At 46.8% G+C, this 20,617-nt stretch overlaps 1 protein-coding gene across 3 annotated transcripts in view; it reads right to left on the bottom strand.

Annotated features, from left to right (window-relative positions):
* The window catches only part of PLEKHG4 (pleckstrin homology and RhoGEF domain containing G4), a 91,646-nt gene that overhangs the window by 59,314 nt on the left and 11,715 nt on the right, over positions 1 to 20,617 (bottom strand). For all 3 annotated transcript variants that reach the window (XM_074839530.1, XM_074839531.1, XM_074839532.1), the window contains exons 2-4: positions 16,333 to 16,530; positions 7,228 to 9,376; positions 1,867 to 2,082 (exon numbers count right to left, since the gene is read on the bottom strand). In XM_074839530.1, the coding sequence (XP_074695631.1) occupies positions 1,867 to 2,082; positions 7,228 to 9,376; positions 16,333 to 16,530 (2,563 nt within the window). The remainder of the gene's footprint in view (positions 1 to 1,866; positions 2,083 to 7,227; positions 9,377 to 16,332; positions 16,531 to 20,617) is intronic.

The raw sequence follows: 20,617 nt of genomic DNA, 5'->3' as shown, positions 1-20,617 counted from the left end.
CAGTCAAATCCAACACTGCTTCTACAGCAAACGTGATTCCTCCCTTAGACGAAAACTCTCTTGGAAGTGGTACCAACCCAAACCTTGTTTCTTCAAGGCATTTCAAGGGCACATCCCTTCATCCCATATTCAAGTGCATTTGCCTCGTTTAGCAGTTGTATATTACGATAGGAATCTGTGACAAAGGAAACTACTAGAGCTGACACAGCCAGGCTTCTACAATAGCATGGACTATGAGCTTCACTTAAAGACCCCTCTCTCAAACCCTGTAATTTTTTTGGCCATTGTACACATCCTAAAATGTCCAACCTGATCAGCAGATCAGAAGATTAGAAATCCTCCTTTGGAATTTGTTCTAGCAATTTACCTCCCAATGCAAAGTTACATGTCTGAATGTATCTGCCCTGCACTTGGTTTCTCATTTCACCTTCTTCCAGAAGACTGGAAAAGTCTTATTTCCCTTTCCTCCTTCCCTGCACAAAGGTGTTTTCATCTCATTCTCAATCATCTTACAAGATAAACAACCTTCCAGTCTCTTGTTGTAAGACATCCAATCAGTTACAAGGACTGTCACCCTTTCCTGCACCATCTCCAATATTCACCATTTCCTTTTAGAACAAAGGCATCAGAACAGCCCAGACTATTTGAGAGGCATCACCAACAAGTATGCAGAGGTAAAATGACTTTCTGAATCTGGCTAGTCAGCCCCTCTCCTTTACCCATCTGAGGTCAAAATTGGTCTTGCAGCCCCAGCACCGAGTGGGAAATCACTGTGCTGCCTTTCTGGTCTCCTTCCCACTTTCTCCACACTGCACAGGTCTGCCTGACCTCTTCTCTGCTCTCTGGCCAATTTTCAACTCATATGTGCCTCCAGAACTGATCGAGAACTGTCCTGCCCCACACTGGACAACCCTCTCACTGGCTGTGGAAGGACACAAGCCCACAGAGGCTGCTGACGCAGACGCTGCCAAATGGCTGTTTTGCACTGGAGAGGTAGATCCGACTTCCTCTGCTTTACTTCATATTTGGTTGAACACAAAGACCTCTTGTGTGGGCCCTGCACACCAAGCGATCCTGGCTGCTCTGTCCAACAGCCTCAGCTTTGTTTAACACTCTGCCAATATTTGTCCCATGCAGAAGTTTTATCTGCAGCAACTTGATACTTGCTGCTGTATCAGATGCAAACACTGAATAACATTTGACCTACAACTGATCTCGGCAGAACAATTCTGGGAAGTCCTCCCTTGATAGCTAGTTCTGTCACCTGCTATTTAGCCACTCTATCATTCATCCCACGCGTTGCTCATCCACACTTCATTGGGATACTCCTTTCAACCCTGTGTGTCACAAAATCAAATGTTTTCTAAAAATCTGTTATATCTAGGCAGCTACATTTAAATCAACCAAACTTCTAATTACCAAGAATAAAACTGGTTTTACAAGGGCACTGTCAAATAGCACCTTCTAAACTCCTGTCCTTTAATTAACTACCAAGTGAATCAAGTTCCTATTCTTTTGACCAGGCCTGATGTCAGGCCCACCAGCCCATCATTAGCTGCACCCTCACTCTTTTCTTTTTGAGCTACTGGTATGAGCCCACAGATTTGGTATTTCTGACTCATACGCGCTTGGTTAACATTTTGAGACTCCTGGGAGCAAGTTAACATTACTTTCATGAGAGGGAAGTTCTACTTCCTGTCCTTCCCATCCAGAAACTTTAGAGGATTCAAGAAGCGTTGCTTCTGGAGAGGTTTGGGGTGAAAGAAATGGAATTGGCACCAGTCTGCAGTGCTGCAAACAGAGGCTCATCTCCCCTGCCCTCCTACAAACCACGTTTCCCAGACACATTCTGGCTCAGCTACTCACCAGGCAGGCAGGCAACTCCGCTCCTGAGCACTTCTGGGTTCACATCCTTGACTATGGTAGGTGCAGAGCGACCACCCCAGGCAGTCCCAGAAGCTGGGGATGTTGGGGGAGTAATAGGTGTTGAGGTTTCCTCCAGGGCACTGACTTTACCCACTGGTTTCAACACATCTGTGCCAGTTGCTTCTTTTCTTGTCTCTGCCCCTTCTGACACCATCCCTGTAAGAAAGTAGCAGTCAGAAGCTGGAGCAGAGCTCCACCCAAGAGGTCCCAGGTAAGTACCAGACTGGGGAGGGATGCGTCCCCAGCCTCAGCACTCTGCAGCTCCTCCAGTCTCTGTGCCAGTAGCATGCGTGTTCCAAAACTGGTTACAGCATTAATACTACTGTAATTCTAAAAAAATAAACCAATTTATGGTGAAGTTTGCAAGGTACAAAAACACAATTCAGATTAGGATTACTCTAGTCAAAGTCACTTTTAAAGGTAACAATATCAAGCAGTACACGTCTGCTCACAGCGTGAAAGTCTGGCGCAGTGCAAGTCCCTGGCTCAGCTCCAGCATCTTGAGCATGCTGAAGTGATAAACCAGTTTCTGACAGGGAGAGCTGCTCCATCAGAGCAGAATTACTCCCCCAACACCACTTTCAGACTAGTTCCTGAAAATACGAAGTCAACTCGAGGCCTACAAATCAGCTGGAAATTAGCCAAAGAGACCTTGTTCTGCTCATCCAAACTTTTTTAATTAACAGTTAATGCAAAAGGCAGAAACCTATGGTAAAACCCTGAAGAACAGGATGATTACACCAATCAGCTCTAAGAACTGGAGAAATGCTTCCTTTGCCTGACACCTCAGCTCTAAAGCACAAGTTATCAGAATCAGTTATTTCTAAAATTAAGTATCTTAGCTACTACATGGAAACTAATGCTAGTTTTATCAAGTTTCAATTTTCATGTAAAAGTAGCTGGCAAGAAGAAAAAAAAATACCTAATGCATAAGAAATATTATTCCTCAGTTACCAACATTATAAGAATTAGAAGCCAACAATACATCTTCAACAATACATCTTTAGCATCCTAAGTACACAGCTAGGCCATCCCACTGTTCAGCAGAAAGATATCCTAAAGAAAAGGCTACACTTTGTTACAAATCCTGATACTTCAGTATCTACCACCAAATAAATCAACCTTTCTTTAGGAAAATAAGAGAGTAGAGTATTTATTTGCTTGGTATGAAGTCAGACGTTTTAATTGCTATTTAAAATTGACTTCAACCATCCTACCTTCCTGCTGCATCAACAATGCTGACACTTGACTCAGTTTATTTACTAACAGATTCCAATACTTCATTAAAGAGCAGGACCAGGAACAAAGCAGTCCTTGAAGTGGCTTTCAATACAAGTTTTAGCAGTGAAGGAGATTTACAGGTTGAGGCTCAGCCCAAACTGCTTTCAAAATTGCTAAAGTGGGTGAGAGAAGTGCCCTGAGCAGCATGGCTCACTGCGCAAAATTATCCGAGAGTGGGGGGAAACTAGGAGGGGCTCTAGAGCTCTGCACCATCGAGGCCATAATGACCTGGCTCCATTACTCCTTGGTAACACCCCTCTTGAGGGGTGCCCAGCCTGGCATCTGCTGCACTTGGCCATGTAAGCAGCCACAATGGCTTCAGGGCTCTGCACGGTTCTGGGATGCATCAGAGCTCAGCTCTGTTCCCAGTACTACCTCAGCCTCCACCTTCCAGTGGATGAAGGGGTCATTCACTTCGGGCAACGCTGCTAGATCTTCCTGAAGAGGCGTTTTAGAGGGGCACTAATCTCCCGTAGATGAGGTATCTTGAAGATCAGAGTCATGTAAGTTATGTCCCAAAGGTTTCACGTTAAAGACTGACAGACTTTCTAGGAAAACATAAAATCATCTTCTCAAGGAGCTGTAAGGCCTGGCAACAAGCAGAACCACACAGTTGATAGTAAAGGAATCTGCATGAAATGAAGAAAGCCTGCAAAGAGGTGGCATTTAAAGAAAACCAGAAAGAGAGCATCACTATGTTGAAGGTACCATACCAGGGCAAGACAGACATAAACGTACATGGCAGCCCTGCTTTGGATATTGCTTAGGAATGAGGTAGCAGCTCCCAAAAGCTAGAAGAGAAGCATTTTGCTCAGCCCACCAGGCACAGTCCTGGTACTGGGGCTTTTCAGCCCCAGGGAAACCTCACTGGAATTGTGCAGCCTCCAGACTACGTACATCTTGCCCAAACAACCTCTTCCCTAAGTTTCTCGGGTTCAGTTCAGATCCGCAGACCCCACCTCTCTCCAAACAGGCCCAAGCACACTGTTTGTTATTTGCAATCTGGGGTGGAGGCACTTACTAAAGCGGAAATTGTAGAATGCGGAGGATTACATCAAAAACCAAATTGAGAACTGGGACATCTGAATTTGCCGTGTTTGCAGGTTCCACCTTTCCCCGAGGTTAAGGAAGTGGTAGAAGAGGATTTGCTTGTGTGCATTTCAAAGAGACATTAGCATTTTTCCTGCAAAGTGCCCCAGCACCAGTATCATCTATGCTAACATCATGTAGTAACAGGGAACGGAACGCCCTAACAGGTGCTGCTGAATATGCCCCAGCATGGCTTTTCAGCCAGTTTCTTGAACAACAAGATATTTTCCACTCCCAAAATATAGGAATTCTTCCCAGAGCTGCAGAGTTTCAAAATTCACTTTCACTTAGTCATTAGGGAAAAACAGCAGTCACATTATCTGTGAATGCAACCAGTGTAAATTTTAAGCCACCAACTCAAAACAACTTTTTGACTCGAAATCTAAGTTAGATCATATTTGCGCAGAAAATAAGCTTGCTGGGAGTGAGATGAAGGGGAGAGAGTTAAGGGGCAAGGAAAAACCTGCAGACACAGCAAACTCAGGTGCCCCATTTCTGAGTATGTCTTGACATAATCGACAATGTCTGCCATAATAAGCCAGCTCTTCCACCTCACACAGAGCAAATTGTGTGTCTGCCCGCTACCGCTGAGGTGTGAACTGCAGATCTGAATTGACCCAGTAAAGCTTAAACTTTGTTGTTATTTATAGTTTAGGCAAGATATCCACAGTTTCCAATCATAGGAGCAAAATGACCCCAACAAGAAACAGTTACATTTAACTCGCCTACAGAGTGTCTGGAAGATAAAAGTCCATTTGTAGGACTGAATGTAGGACATTTGCTTCACTTTGTAATTTTATCTCTGAATTATCTTATTATTTTATCTCTGAGGGTTTAATGGGGCTAGATAAGGGGATGGCTTGTTTGGATATCAAAGCAATCAAATGTAATTGCATGGATTAAGCTTATTATAGTTCCAGCTATAGTGTTTAAGAAATACTCCTGGCATTAACAGATATTTGAGCTGCCCTGTGCCTTAAAGAGTTTGGTTGGTTGGTCTGGGGAGGTTTCCTGGTGATTTAGGTTTTTTCTTCTGCTTTACAAACTCTGAGATAACAGGGCTGGGTTTTTTTAACTGCAACGGGAAAGTTTAACATAATCAGAATTGGACTGCAAATGTCACTTGTTTCAGCCAAATCCCCAGAAACACTTAAATTGTCTTTCATTGTAACAAACCTCACACATACCCCAGAGGGGTCCGTCATTACTGACATCTGTAGCAGCAGCCAAGACTTGTTCTGTGGAGCTGTGAGAACATCACACTTATTATCTCGTACACGAGCTGGACCTGGCTAATTTTAGACAGACGAGATGGGAATACTGACCAAGCAGCCACTAGAGTCATGAGGAAAGCATACACCCAGCACTCAACACAGCCTAGGTTTTCTGAGGTCCAGTCCTGTGCAAACATGAAGTCAAGCCAGGTTCAGCTCAGTCAGGGGACTGGATACCCGTGGCATGGTTATTTCCTGGCATACATCCCCCACGAGCTACAGACAGGCAGAAGGTGACCTCTTTTTTCCTGCTTATGGTGGCAGACACTCAGAGAGATGCACACACAGAAGCTTTTGAGCTGACCCCCTCCACTTCACAGAAGAGAATTGCTTGACACTCCAAAAGTATCCAGAAGCCTGGCAACTGTGGGTTTGTCTAATTGTGGAATTAAAATACTTTGGTGCAGGTGCTAATGAAATTTCATTTTAATCAATGGACACTTTAGCTCCATTAGGAGGTCACACTAAGGCATCAGGTAAAATGTGACTTTTGGACACTTGAGAAAGAGCAGCATTTGCAGCCAACTGGAGCAGCGCTGCAGCGGTGATGTAGGCTCTTATCCACACAGCTGAGGGCCAGCGTGTTACACTGGCAGCCTGACCCAAGACAACCAGCTCTCGATCTGTTCCTCCACAGGGTCAGACATGCTCTAGCAATGCGGGTCTGTACCTCTGACCCTTTCAAGAGTTCTCAATCTAATATTTCAAGCCAGGTAATTTTCCTAGCCAGGGGTCTCAGGGAAGGAGAGCTGTTGAACTGGAATGGCATGTTTCACCCGCCCCCGCCACACACACGCTCCTCGATGTGATCTGCATATCTAGCTACAGCTTTCAGACTCAGCAGAGCTAGGCAAAACCAGCATCATGTCCATGCAGTTACACACTGCCTGCCTACGGTCTGGCACAGAAGGCAGAGAGGTCTGGATTGCCCATTCAATGCCTTCTGAAGGAGCACAGCTCCAGCACAGCAACCCAGGCATCAAGAAGTCTGGGCAATACCTGGTTGAACATATTGTTTGAGTTGAAGCTAGATACTTAATTTCTCTGTGCTCTCCCACTCAAGCTAAACAGCTCCTACCTGAAACATAACCAAGCTGACGAAAGCACGCTGGAGGGGAAGGGAGGGAAGAGACAGGGAATCCCTCAACTCCAGTTTGCTTCTTAAATCAGTTACCAGCACACACATTTGTTGATCTTCAGGTCATGTTACACAGCTAGTATTTTGCTGTGGCATCCACTGCTGCTTCCTCTTACCACAACTATCTTCCTAAAGCCAATTTTCAACTATGGAAGACTTGTACAGTTAGACATTCTCAAGCATTCCTACTGCGTGCACCCATAATGCGCATGCGATGAATGTAACGGGTGGAGATCACCAGCAATCACATTAACTGAAATTAAAAGTCTCTTACACTGGAACTTTGTTCTGTACTGATGTAAATTTGCAAAGAACTATTAAACCAAATACTTAACAACAAACCCACCTGTGAAGAGAAAGCTAATTTCAAGCCACAAAATGACAACTTAATCACTTTCCTGTAGTTTGTGTGGTTACCCCAAAGCCTCCCAGACATACTTGCCAGCAATACCTCTTGAGGACTTTGTTTTCAATCCATGTTATCAAACCGATAAACACACAAACATCCAGTTGCTGTACCTTTAGGAGATGATGCCCTAGAAGCTGCTTCTTGGTGGGAGTGCAGAGCAGTGGGCTCTATGTGCCCTTCAGTGGGTCCTGAGGACAGTGGTCCAACCTCCAGTTCCTCTTCAATGGATTCCAGTGTTTTTAAGGCTACAGTCTTTGACTTTTCCCCGTAAGAAAACCTTCCCTGGTTCTCCTCTCCTCCCTGCAAGTCCTGCACTGCAATACGCTCTGGGTTCAGCACAGAGTTCTCTTCACTTTTACCATCCTGGTTTTCTGCCAGTCTTTGTGGTTCCTCACACTGCTCTCCAGACCTCTGGGTTCTGAATGGACTTGAGCTTTCTGCTTGTGCATCAGGGCCCATCAAAGAGTCACTGTTATTCAATTGTTCTGCTGTCTGATCATTCTCTGCTGACAGACCGGCTTCTTCAGCTTTCTTATGTTGACAGGCAGAGACTTTTTGCTCTTCACCATCTGACAAGAGTCCATCTGTAGGAGCTTTGACAGAACAGTGATTATGACTAGTCTGATTGTCATTTACAGTCAATACTTGTTCAATCTCTTTGACTTCCTCTGGGCTGTCCCTTCTTCCCAGCTCAAATGCATCTACTTCTCCTTGGTTTTGTTCTGGAGGATTTAATGGAGAACTAAGATTCACTTCCTGATCGCTGCAGAGAGCGCCGACTGCTCCTGCGTCTGCTGGGCTCCCTGAGGGAGAGCCTCTCTCCACACCTACCTCTGAACTCTCAGGTGTGATCAACAATGGAGGGGCCTGGTCTGGTGCAACACTTTCACTGACACTCTGGCAAGAAACATCAGCACCTTCCTTCAGTGTGCAACAAGGTCCCAAAGGCCCTAGGACAGACACAGGAGAGGCATCCATCTGTGTCACCTCATTTTGACCCTCAGTCAGTGGCTCTCCATGTACTCTCAGCATCTCCTCCTCTTTAGCAGCAGTAGCATCTAGAACCGTTTCTAGGCTCTGCTCCAACATTCCAACACCAGGATTTCCGCTAGGACCATCACTTTCTCCTTCCATGTTTCCAGGAGCACCAGGCATTTGTGCTTTGCAGTTGACACCATCTCCAGCACCCACGTCGCTGTAGCTGCACAGTGCATATCGCCAATCAATTGAGTGTTTGCTGCGGGTCTCCTGCTCTGCAGATGAATCCTCTGCACTGCAGGCAGGAGACTCAGCCACAGGAAAGCTATTCCCCATGCTTCCAGGACCACCTGGTATCAGCTCACCTTCTGGAGACAGCTCTTCACGTGCCATCATTTTGTCACTTTCCAACGGAATTACATTTTTGCGAACTTCTGTAGAAGAAGTCCTCAGAGTGTCCATTTGACAGTGCTCCTTCTGCATAAGTGCTGACTGAATTAAGTTCTTGGAGTAGGTACTGTCTTGAATGACAATAAACCTGTGCTTGCCTTTAGATGCATTCACTCGTGTTCTGGGCTGAGTTAGATAATTTAAAGCTAGTGACTGGGTTAGAGAGCCTGTTTGTGGCCCAAACCTGGGCAGTGACACTTCTGTCAGCTCAACGTACTCCCCTTCAAGGTCACTTTTCAAGTTCTCTTGAGGCACAGGACTTGTACAAACACCATTGACAAGAGCTTCACTTAACTGTGGAACTGGGCTGCTAATGACCAGGTTGTCTCGATTTGGACTTTGTTCCTGTAGATACTGAGATCCTAGGTCTGATGAACTGCACTCAGCATGGTCCATGGGGAGGCACAAACCTGAACGTTCCTCTATTATTTCTGGAGAGATGATATTGTTTTCAATTATTTTTGGTTTATTTATAAATTCAGGATTAACCACTTTATCCCAGGAGACACGAAATATTTTATCATCAGTGGTTAGTAAACAATTTTCCAGTGCTATACCCATCCGCTCTCCATTGAAAGTACTCAACCATTCCAGAGTAAAAATAGAGGTATAGGAAACTTCTGGAATCACGACTTCCTCTACATTATGCTTGTCTTTCGCCAGACATTTCAATACAATCCGTGGAGACTTCTTCAGATAGGGGACCACCTGCAGGTAGAAGTCACCAGGCTTCAAGATTCGCCAGTCAATGGAAGCCAGCTGGACTACAATCTTCTCGTGAATACACAGGGGCCAGCCCTCATGGCGAAACAGCAAGCCACAGTACTGAACCTATGGAGAAAAGAGAAAGCATTTTCAGCATCAGGAACCGATCTCAGCTCAAGCTTTTGGACAAGAGAGATCAATGCTTCTCTTTCACAGCTGTAGTAATAGAACAGTTGAATTTAGGGTCTTTAGTTATTAGTGTAAGGGATTTTTCCTATTGAGGTCTTCTCTTTAAAAAGCAGAAACAAGAAAAGCTACCAACACAAACCACCAGCATCTCAGAAATTGAATATGAGCCAACAAGCTGTCAGAAGTCTCAGCCCTCTTTTAAAGCAGGGTCAGCACAGACAGGCAGAGGTCTAAGCCCCAGAACCCCAGTTTAGAGAAATCAGTTCTCACCTCCCAGTGTTCAGGCAACGAGACCCTGACGTCTACCTCACGTCTGACTCATTAGGACCACCTGGACTGACTAAGAAAGTGAAAATTCAGATGCTGAAAATACAGCATCCCTAACCAAGTTCCATTAGGGAAAGGCAGGCAAGCAGCAGTCTGCTTACAACACATGGACAAAACCCACTGTCCTCAACTAAAGACCATCCACAGCCTTAACAGAGAAGGTGGCAAATAATATACCCTACTTCCAGAGCATCCACAGTTGTACCAGGTACACTCAATACCAGCCTCCAGAAAGAGGCTGTAGATGCAGAAACCTCATTCCATGGGATGCCACTAGTCAGCCTGGCACCACAAGATGTCTTTTCTCTGGTGAAGCAGTGTTGGGTCTTTAGACTGAGGTCTGGGGGAAGGGAGGTAATGAAAAGCTTTGCTGATGAGGGAATGCAAAATGAAAATGCCAAGGTCTGAGGACTTGCTTTTACTCCCTAATGCTCTCTGCTGGAGTATGAAGCATGACCACCTCATTTCAGTTAAGCCAAATTGAAGAGCATGGAGCCAGGTAAAAAGCATCACTCACCTGCTGCTATCCAGAGCCTATGCAAGACAGGTGGAGACAAGTTACATGGGATGCAGCAGCAAGGGATGGCTGCAACCTACCAGTGAACAGGAGGAGATACGGAGAAGACAAAGCAGGAGAAAGGAGGCAGCATCACAGCACCACAGAGAAAGGAGGCAGCAAGCCCCATCAGCAAGCTGCAAGGAACTGCACTGAGCATACCAGGACTTCCTCATTCCCAAACTGTAGCAGAGCTCAGGACAGGTCTCAGACAAATCCAAATCAAATAAAAGAACTGAAGTTTCATGGCTGAACTGACTTGACTCAATTATTTACAGATTTTTCACAACTTCAAAAAATAAAATCAGTGCTTTGAACTTGATTCTGCTTGGGTAAAGCAAGATTTGAATTGAGCCATGATATAAGCCATCAGTTTCATGATTAAATTAATCTTTCTCTGTCAGGACAAGGGTTTAGATAGGATTCACCTTTATCAGATGCAATACTTAAATTAGAAAGCTGTCATCTGGAAGCACAAAGACTTAGTATTGGCAGCATTAGACTTCAGACATTTTATCTTGTTTCTCTTACTTTATAAAAATGCTGTATTCTGCAGGCCAGACAGATGAAAGAAAAAAAAAAAACAAAACAAAAAAAACCAAAAACACTTTAGTTCATGTATTTTGCCATTTAGCAGAGAAACCACAGAATTGGAAGAAACCTCCTGGATCCTCACACACCTTGAAACAACAGGTAATATCTTCAGCCCAGCCAGGTTTCTTATCCTCACTGCACCTGATGCAAAGTTGTTCAGAGGCTTGAAAGTCCAAACCATCAGATTCAGTGATTTCTCCTCCTCAACCCTGGAGCTTATTCTCCTGATGGGTTCCCATTGGTTAAAATTATTAAGACATGTCACATCCCCTTAGCACATCTCCCTTGACCATCTCATAGGCCTGCCTGAAGCACCTTCTTGGTGATGCTTTTTTATTTTTTTTAAAAACACATTTCTTTGTTGCACTTTTTCATTGTGCAGAGCACTGCAAAACACTGCACCAACACTTCCCAACTGTGCTAGAAGCATCTCTTAAAGCTAAGCTCACACTTGTCTTTCAGTCATGTCCCTACAGTAACCCAGTCACCTGCTAGTTTTTCTTTCCAAGCTGATGAACCCCAGTTCACAACAGAAATTCTGCCTATTACTTTGTAGAGGCACATGCTTGTCCTGAGTCTACCGTTATAAAAACTTAAGTCCAAAGTTTTAGAGCTCATCTTGTGCAATACATTTATCACTCTTTTAGGTTATTGCTCATGTCTCCCAGATTGGTTTCATTACAAATATCTGTCATACGCATACTCTTACTTTTTATGCCAAGGTCATGGATAAGCAGTAATATGTGTCTCGTGACTCCTGCCTCCAATTCAGTTTTCACTGCAGTACAAACACCCTCCCCTTCACCAGTTTGTTACCCATCTTGCAATACTTCCACAAACCTCCATCCCTTTGACACAGTAATTAATTTTCCATATGACTCTATACTAAATCCTTTATGGAAGAGATTAGACAACAAAACTTTTCTCTCTAGAGAGAGCTTGTTTATGAGAAAGGTTAGTCTTACACTACCTGCCATAGAACAAGCCACATGAAAAAGTGTTATCCGGTTTTTAATGGGTCAGTTAATTCAGTCCTTGCTCAGTGCATGTTGTTGTACACTCAGCTTGTTCTCTGTATTTTGTTAGTATCCCTGACTTAACAGATTCAATAAAAAACCCTGTTATCAGACATTCGGCATTACATGGTAACTTCTTCCATATTCCAGGATGGAGACCAGCCAGGCCCTTTTCCTCACCACAGTCAATTCCATATCCATTTCAGTCGCGGTAGTTTTATTTCTGTTCATTCAGTGCAACTGCCTTACTGTTGTACCTACATGCTGTATTACTACTAAACTGAACCTTACTTTAGTTTTCATTTGTTTGAAGGCTCATATTAATATTACCTTTATATTCTAACCTTGAACTTGGAGCAGACCCACCTCCCTTTCTTTTCTCTCGAGTTTAAAAGCCCTATAACCGAACGCACAGTAACTTGTACTTCCCTCAAAGGTAGTCTTATGTTCTTATGCTTTCTGATCTCTAAGACACAGATGCCTCTACCAGCTAGTTCCTTTCTTACACAGCACAGTTAAATTTAGCAAACCAAGACAGCAGCCAGTTTGCAGAAGTTGCTACTGGCTTCAGCAAGTCTCAGGCTGTACATACTTCACTGACTTTTCCATCAAGCTCAAGACTCACAAAGCACCTCAGTCAATACAGCTTGTATCTCATATCTCTTACAGTAAGTGCCCAAGCCAAATATTTTGTACACAAGGTTTTAAACAAAACCAATGTGCTATTTTTCAGAAGAGACTATACCACTGCACCCTACACCAGAGCACATCAACTCTTCTGCTGCCATTAGAATATTTTCTAGTAGGTACATTAAGACCATCTGTACCAAGGGCCTCTGGGGGGAAGAACACGCAGACAGAAAAAAAAAAAAAAAAAGATTAGTTCCCAAACTACTACAAATAGTTTATATGACTGAAAAGTGAAACACAATCAGTAGTAAACAGAGCTGAATTCCATTTGCACCTACCTGACACTGAGTTTCTGTTAAAACCTGGATGCAGAGTAACCTATTTGGGGGCCATTCATACATCAAGAAATCCAAAAATCAAACCTCACCATTTAGATGACCTGTCTGCCTACTGACTGACAAGTGGACGAAAACTCAGCAACAAAACCACCAAAACACAGAATGCATTGAAGTTCCTAAAAAACCCTACAAAGCCCCAATCTAAACTGCAGCAAGAGCTAGAGTAACGTGCAAGCAGGAATGTAAGTCCTTCAATAGCCTAAACATTTCAGAACTTTAAACGTGGAGCATCCTCATGCTGCTCCTGCTCCAAAAAGGACCTTCAAAGGGAAGATTACATGAAGAGGCTCATTTCAGTTGTTTTCACATTTCACTTTGAGGCTCCAGTATGTGCTCTTCTCATGTCCAATTGCTACCAAGCCAAACCAAGCTCAGAGGAGTGCCAGGAACAGACTCTACGCCCAGTGGTTGCAGCCAGGAATAAATCTGCCTCTGAGGAAAGAGCTAGGCACCAACAACAAAGATGGCACAAAGGTGGTAGCTCCTAGAGCTGTGGGGATGGCTGGGCTGGAACAGACCAATGGTCCATTTAGCTCAGGATCTCACCTGAAGGCCAGGGCCAAAACCTGGTGTCTTACTCTGTGCTGAGTAGAGACAGACCCCTTGGCACACCCCTCCACACAGCCCTCTCCAGCCCCTGGGGATCACATACAGGCTATTGATTTTAATACACCAAGGCGAAGCCTATGACCTTGTCTAATACCTCATGAAGCTGCTTTACACTTCTGTCACTGCAGAATCTGAGAATAAGATTTAGCACTCTCAAGATTTCCTACAGTAGCCATTCAGACAGGAGTTACTTTTTTTTTTTTCCCCCCCTTAGAAAAAGTTCACATGTACCAGCTGAACTACAAACTAAGGAGGAAACATTGCTTTTGTTTAGACTCTCTAAAAAGCAGACAAAACTTTTAAACAACAAGTAACAAGAAATAGTCCTGTGATTTCAGACAGTGAAGACAAAAGAAGGGGAACACAGTGGCTTTGGGGTTTGGGGAAGAAGAGTCCCCACCAAATTAAAGAAATAACTTTCAGCAATAAAAATTCAAACAAGCAGACTTCTAAATGAAATACAGATAGCCTGGGCCCACTTCTAAAGACAGTACAAGGTACCTAGAGCTTCCCTTGGTCGCCCTGTATTGTCATTCTGGAAGTACAAAATCATGAGTCAGGGCCAGAAGGGGTCACAAGCAAGAAGGAAAGGCTCAGGGCATCCAGCTGTGCTCTTTGAGAGGCCTGTGCCTGCACTCTGCCTCGTGCTGCCCACTCTCCCAGACATGTCACACCTAAGCAAAGACTCCTGATACCTAATGCTGAGCCCTGGGCAGCCGGTCACTGGCGGTGGCTGCCCCGCCATCCCTGCACTTTGTGGCTCCTGGGCAGGCCAGGGGGTGCCAGGCAGGCCCTGGGCCTGCCCCCATTCCTGGGCCTGTGACAGGAGGGTGGCTCCAAGCATGGCCCCTGCCCCTGCACCCCCTCCCCAAACAGTGCTGCATGTGTAGGACAGCCCCACCACACTGGTTCCCCCCTCCAACAGGACACAGCCACCACCAACCCCCTTGCCTCCAGGCCAGCCTGGGGGACTGTCAGCACCCTGAGCTCCTCGAGGGCCCACAGCCCTCACACCTCTCCCACCTCAGGGCCCCCCAGCACCCACCGCCCTCACACCTCTCAGGGCCCCCCAGCACCCACCGCCCTCACACCTTTCCCGCCTCAGGGCCCCCCACCTCAGCACCTCCTGTTCCACAGCCCTCAGCTCAGCCAAAGCCACTCTGCCCATCAAGGCAGCCCCACGCTCCTATTGGCTGCCGCAGCGTCACCTGTCCTTTCATTGGCTGCCAGGCAGCACATGGCCCTCCCCACCACCACACCCCTGTCCCACAGGGGCCTGGGCCCGAGGGCAGCCATGGCCTGTGGTGGGTGTGTGGCCCCACCAGCCCCTGCCCGGCTGCCCAGGGAGAGCCAGCCCCGCTCACTGCCCAGCAGACTCCCTCGCTGGCACCCTTCCTGCTGGTCACCCGGCCACTGCCCTGAACACCTCCCCTTTGGGAGAGCAGCACTGCAGGCCCAGCTCCCCTAAGCCATGGGGGGGCAGAGGGCCACACAGTGGCAGTGGGCTCCGCTCCCAAGCCAGGCTCCTTCCCTTCCCTCCCCTCCACCGCCTCACCTGCCCAGGGCACCACCAGGCGCTTGGAAGCTGCCGAGATCTCAGGGCGTGGGGAAATTGCTACCTTACCTCCTTCAGGGAGGAAGGCGGTTTGGGGAAAGCCGTGAAACGTCTTGCAATAATTACCAGTTTGTACAAGCTAAAAGCCTTTTGTTTCTTTAAAGGGGAAAAACATGCTACGCACCATCGAATTAGAAAGCGGCAGCTAGATACACCGATGGAATAATTCCTGTTCGAGCGTTCAGGGTGAGAGCGCAGCTCCCCAAAGTCCTTATGCACAACCTTGGATCTTCCTGGGTTTACACAGCCGGCACCAAAAGCTGGAGACTGGTGACAGTGCGGCAGGACAAAGACTGCACCAAAGCACTTGCAGGGTGACCAGCTCCCAGGGGTTGTTACATAGATCCATCATATGTGATAAGTCCTTCCCCTCAGCATTTCACCTCCTTGAGACAAATGAGTAACTATTTCAGCTTCTATTTAATATTTTTCCTCCTCCCAGAAGCCCCTTGCCCTCCACCATGAGGACTTCTATCAAAAGCCTGACCACACGCACCCTCTAGGTTCAGAGACAAAAAGGCTAGCACGAACCCTAGTTTTAGGTTGTTGGGGTTGGTTTTTTTTCATATTGCAGACTTTGAGCCAAGTTTGTGATGGAGGCATTTGACTCATCGTTTCTAACATTTTAGACTCCCAACAGTAAAGCACGTTAATCTTGGACTCGTTCTGGCAGTAAATGTAACGTGACTCCTCGGGGCTACTGAGCCTTGCGACCGTTCCAGCAACCATCAAAGGGGAGCTGGAGTTCTGGGAAAAACACTGACTGGCAGCATTTCGCCCCGCACGTCCTGCTGCCAGCGGCGGGAGCCCAGCAGCTCCATCCACAGGGCCAGGGAATGGCTGGGGTTAGAAGCCACCCGAGTCAGCCGTATCCAGCAAACGCTTCTCTAAACCTCTTCCTCTGAATCCCTTAAGCCTTCTGTTCAGTGTTCCTGGTTATGGAAGGCGAGGGCACCGCTCCACATCTGATCTCTGCATGGTTAAGTTTCAATAACAATTTCTCAACTGTTTCCTAATTGTCTGCCTGCCCTCCCACCTAGGCTGCCGTACACATGCAAGCAGTTTTTGCCAGTCGTTTTACATACGAGAGGAGAAGAAAAGCTCTCCAAGAAAGCCTTCGCAGGCCTTAGAGAGCATGATGTACTCACACAGGCATCCTGCTGAATGCACTGCAGGATGTGCTTGGCTGGAATCAGGAAGTCTATGAGGTAGCGCAGTCCATCCCCACGGTACGTCTTCTCCACCACATCAAAAACTTGGCACAGAACAGTGGCTGCGGTAGCCTCAAACGGAGGGTAGAGTGCTGATAACGTACTCTGAATGCAACCGTCCAGCGACTCTGAGTCCTGCCAAGAGAGAAAGCGTTAGCGGTACCACAGCCCGATACGCCCTGGTGCCCTGATGAGCCCTACACCCAGGAGCGCAGCCATCTCCAAATGCAGGAGGAGAGAAGATCAAAGGAACAAACTGCTCTCCTTTCTAGCTTCTTTTGGCACCGGCAATCCCAGGTAAACACAAAAAAGCTCTCCCAAAACGCGAGTGGAGCGCTCGCAGAGTGCTGTGCACAGCGGCGAGATTTCCCAGCTTTTGCTTACGCAGCAAGTCCTTCTCCTGACTGCGCTGGGTGGGGCTGCTATTAAACCATTACCGCAGCACGTGAGTGCGTGCGAGCGAGCGAGAGTATCATGGGGTGGATGGATCAGCAGGCCCCGTGTTTCGGATACCCAGGGCTGGAGATGCTGGCCAGCACTTGGGTACATTAAAGCCCTGTGTTATGCTCCTCAGTGGGGTAAGGGGAGTTGCAGGGACAATAGTTGGGTAGAAGCTCCTCAGCCTGCTGTGCTCTGAAGTCCCTGCACAGGATAAGCTGCTGGAGCTCTTTGGTACTGGGGAAAGCTGTTCACCAGTGCAGTTCCTCATTATTCAAAGCTGTTTGCCTCTCATGAGAGGTTCACTCCGGGACCCAGGAATTTTCTGCAGCGAGAGATGCCTCACAACAGGATCCACAGATGGCGTGTGAACAGGGTGGCTTTTGGTGCCTGAGCATGCGCATCAGTATGTAGGATGCCCGTTTCCTGCGTGGGGATCAGAGGCGATGGCTTCCCTACTTCCACCTTCATTTGGGAGAGCCTGCCAGCCAGAGCCTGCCCACGGTCTCAGCACCAATTCCAGTGCTAGAAGCCAAAATCTGATCTATCATATGGGTGTAAATCAAGAGAGCTTGCCAAAAAATAATAATGTAAATCTGTACACATCTGGAAAGAGGATCGGGATCCCTCCTTTCCTTCTATTTTAGAGGGGACCCCTCTGACTAACTCACAGCCAGTGAGAGTGAGTTTTGCTACAAAACCAAATGAAAGTTTACTCAGGTGTCTGGCCAGATCCTCATCTGATCTAAATCCACTTCCCTTCACTAGAGAAAAGAAAAGCATTTCAGCCGCTGGCCCAGAAGTCCGACAGCCTCCCGCAGAACAGGAACAGCTGCATGGACATGCCTGAAAACATACCTCCATCCCACAGCAAGACTGGGAGAGAAAGTTAAACAAAGCAGCACTACAACAGCTTACACCACCACCAGGGAACAGTAGGATGAAAGGATCGGGAGGAAGCAAACTGCTTCGATTCTTCCACTCCAAGGGAGCACATATTCATCGCTCCAGATACCTCCGCTGGCTTGAGAAAACACGACAGTCTCAGAGCAAACCTGAACTGACCTGCAGCCAGAGCAGAGATGATGCTCCTCACTCCAGCCTTCACATCTCTCACAGCTCAACAGTCTTTAAATTCCTGCTTTAGAGGTTTGGGTGTTTTAAGCACAATATAAACTCACTGCTGTGTTGTAAAGCCTTCTTGTAAGACAGCCTGCGGGATTGCACAGGAGAGATGAGGACACCCAGGCAATGGTTCCACAATCCCTGCCTACCCCGAGCTGGCAGAACGTGGGTGACAGGCAAACCACACGCTGCCCGTGGCATGGCACTGCTTCATTACTTCTGCTGTTTCTCCCGATGTCAGCAACAAGCAAGGCTAAATGGCAGCAGGCTCCTGAAGTGTTTGTAACTCTTCTGAGGGACCAGCTGCCTCCTGCAATACCCCTCAAGGTCAACTCAACCAGATAAACAGAGGTTAAGGAGCTATTTTTCATATTCTTAACCCAAGGACTCAAAAAGCAGGAGGCCTATGTGCACACTTCCAAGTGTTGAATGCTAGGACCGAGCATTTAACCGCAATCCTAAATGGCAGGAGAAGGCTGTTATAAACAGGCTTCTTTACACTCAGAAAAGAACGATATAAACCCCCAACTTTTATTCCATTAATTGAAATGGAAAGGCTGGAAGTTCCCAGGCACTTCCTTCTCTGCAGGAACAGGTCTCCAGAGAAAAATCTTCCACTAGATATTGTGGAGGTCAAGAGAAAACTGCCAAGAGCTGACTGCTCTCTGCACAGTTCTAGTCAAGACCATCCCCACACAGGGTACAAGAGGAGAACTCAGCAGAGTTCAGGAAAGATAAGAAGAGAAAGTGGACTGATAGGAACTGTGGGATGAGTTGTACAGACCCAAGAAGACAGCCTAAATAAGAAATGTTCCCTTTATGTGGTATCCTGGACCTGCTAAAAAAAGGCACGGAGAGGGCTCTAGGGTAGGGAAATTGGTACCAAGCCAACATGAAGCATCTTAAAATTGGATGAAGCATCTTAAAATTGGACGTATTAATATTGCTAAACACTGATCTAACACTGTGAACATTACACACCGTTCCTCTCCCACGCTCTTGTGAAATGACAGAGAGAGGCCAAGAACAGCCCGCTGAAGGCAAGTGTGCCTCCAGTAACCTCTGCTGACAGCAACTGTCCCAGCAAGCGTCTGTGCCCTTGTCAGATAAAACTGGCCTTGACACAGGTGCTCTCCCAGCCGGCACCAGCCACCCCAGAGAGCCCAGCCAAGTGCTTGGGCTCTATCACAGTAGCATAACTGCTGGTAGCATCTGACAACAATTTCCCTCTGACCCTCCACAGTCCACAGGCTCAAAATATCAGTCAAAACCAGCTGGGGTTGGTTCTGTGTCATCTTCTGCCCCTGTACCGTGCTTGAGCAAAATTCTTTTAGATATCAGTCCCCCCTAAATGAAATTTGTTACGTTTAGTATTGCAAATAAAACAAAGAAGTCAAAATATTTGCACATGAGTCAGTGCATCACTCAGGTTCTCACACCATTCCTACCGCCTTAGCAAAGCCTTCACAAGATAATTATTAACATTGGCACTGAATCAAAAATCCTTTATATGGTTAAAATAAACCAAGTCATATATTATCCTTCCTTTAGTAAAACACAGAATAACCATAGCCTGTAGCCATTGCACAGTTTAGTCTTAACAGTGCACTCTTTAGCACAGAGGCTTTATCTCTCTCTGGCTAGACTATACCACGAAGCCATGATAGCTGTGCAGGCTTTGAAGGGACAGAGAGAAGGCTTCAACACCTACTTTTTGGTAGAAAGAGGAGATATTTTCACCAATCTCTGCTAATTCCACATGAAAAGCCCCCAACATGGGAGGAAATTCATACATCCCATCATGCTGCATGCGATCATAGCATCTTTGGGCAGCTACAGAACAAGGATGGACACAGCCTCCGTGTGCCACAGATGAACATGGAGACAACAGTGCTTTTCAGTGCTCCCACCCACCCATGGTGGGCTCCCAGGGATGGGTCCTGCCTGGGTGGAGGGTGAAGCATGGCAGAGCCTCAGGGGCTCAGAAGCCACCTGAAACACGGAGGGTGACACATGGCAGAGCTTGGAGCCTGCAACAGCAGCAGATTCGCCTCCAATCATGGGCTCATTAAACCAACTTACAATCCTAGGGATGGGGCTGCTTATTTGTATTAACTTCTCAGATTGCAGAGTGGCCCTCAACAAGGGCTGCAAGAGGCCGTGTGGTCCTGTTCAGTGCTGGAGTGCAGATGGCCAGACTCACACATGTAGCCTGCAGGCAGTGTCTGCTGCCACAGGTGTGGAGGAGCCGTGGTCTGGAGGCACAGGGAACCCATACAAACCAGCTCCAGACAGCAAGAGAAGGGGATAGCATCCTGTGCTCCAGAGGCTGTAAAGCTGAAATCTAGAGCCCATCCTACCTACAAACCACATCCTTCATCTCAAGCAGGCGATGCAACCCCCAGCAGGCATGAGGAAAAACACCTGCGACCCAGGTTGATGGGACAGTGCCCGGAGAGGAGGAGAACAAGCTAAACCCAGCAAGAATCCAAGGAGAGGGCACTCCTGCCCTGGCACACTTCCACAGCTGGCAGAGCCCAGCACAGGAGTCTCCTGGAGGAAGCAGCCTCCTCCAGGGCTGCAAGTTTCAGGCTTCCCAGCCTCCAACAGTATTGCCTCATCCCCCTCACAGGAAGGGTCCTGGACACTTGCTCCTTTT

The sequence above is a fragment of the Strix aluco genome, chromosome 14 (genome assembly GCF_031877795.1).
Source record: "Strix aluco isolate bStrAlu1 chromosome 14, bStrAlu1.hap1, whole genome shotgun sequence".
NCBI lineage: Eukaryota > Metazoa > Chordata > Aves > Strigiformes > Strigidae > Strix > Strix aluco.
This window is presented reverse-complemented; position numbering and strand designations above follow the sequence as displayed.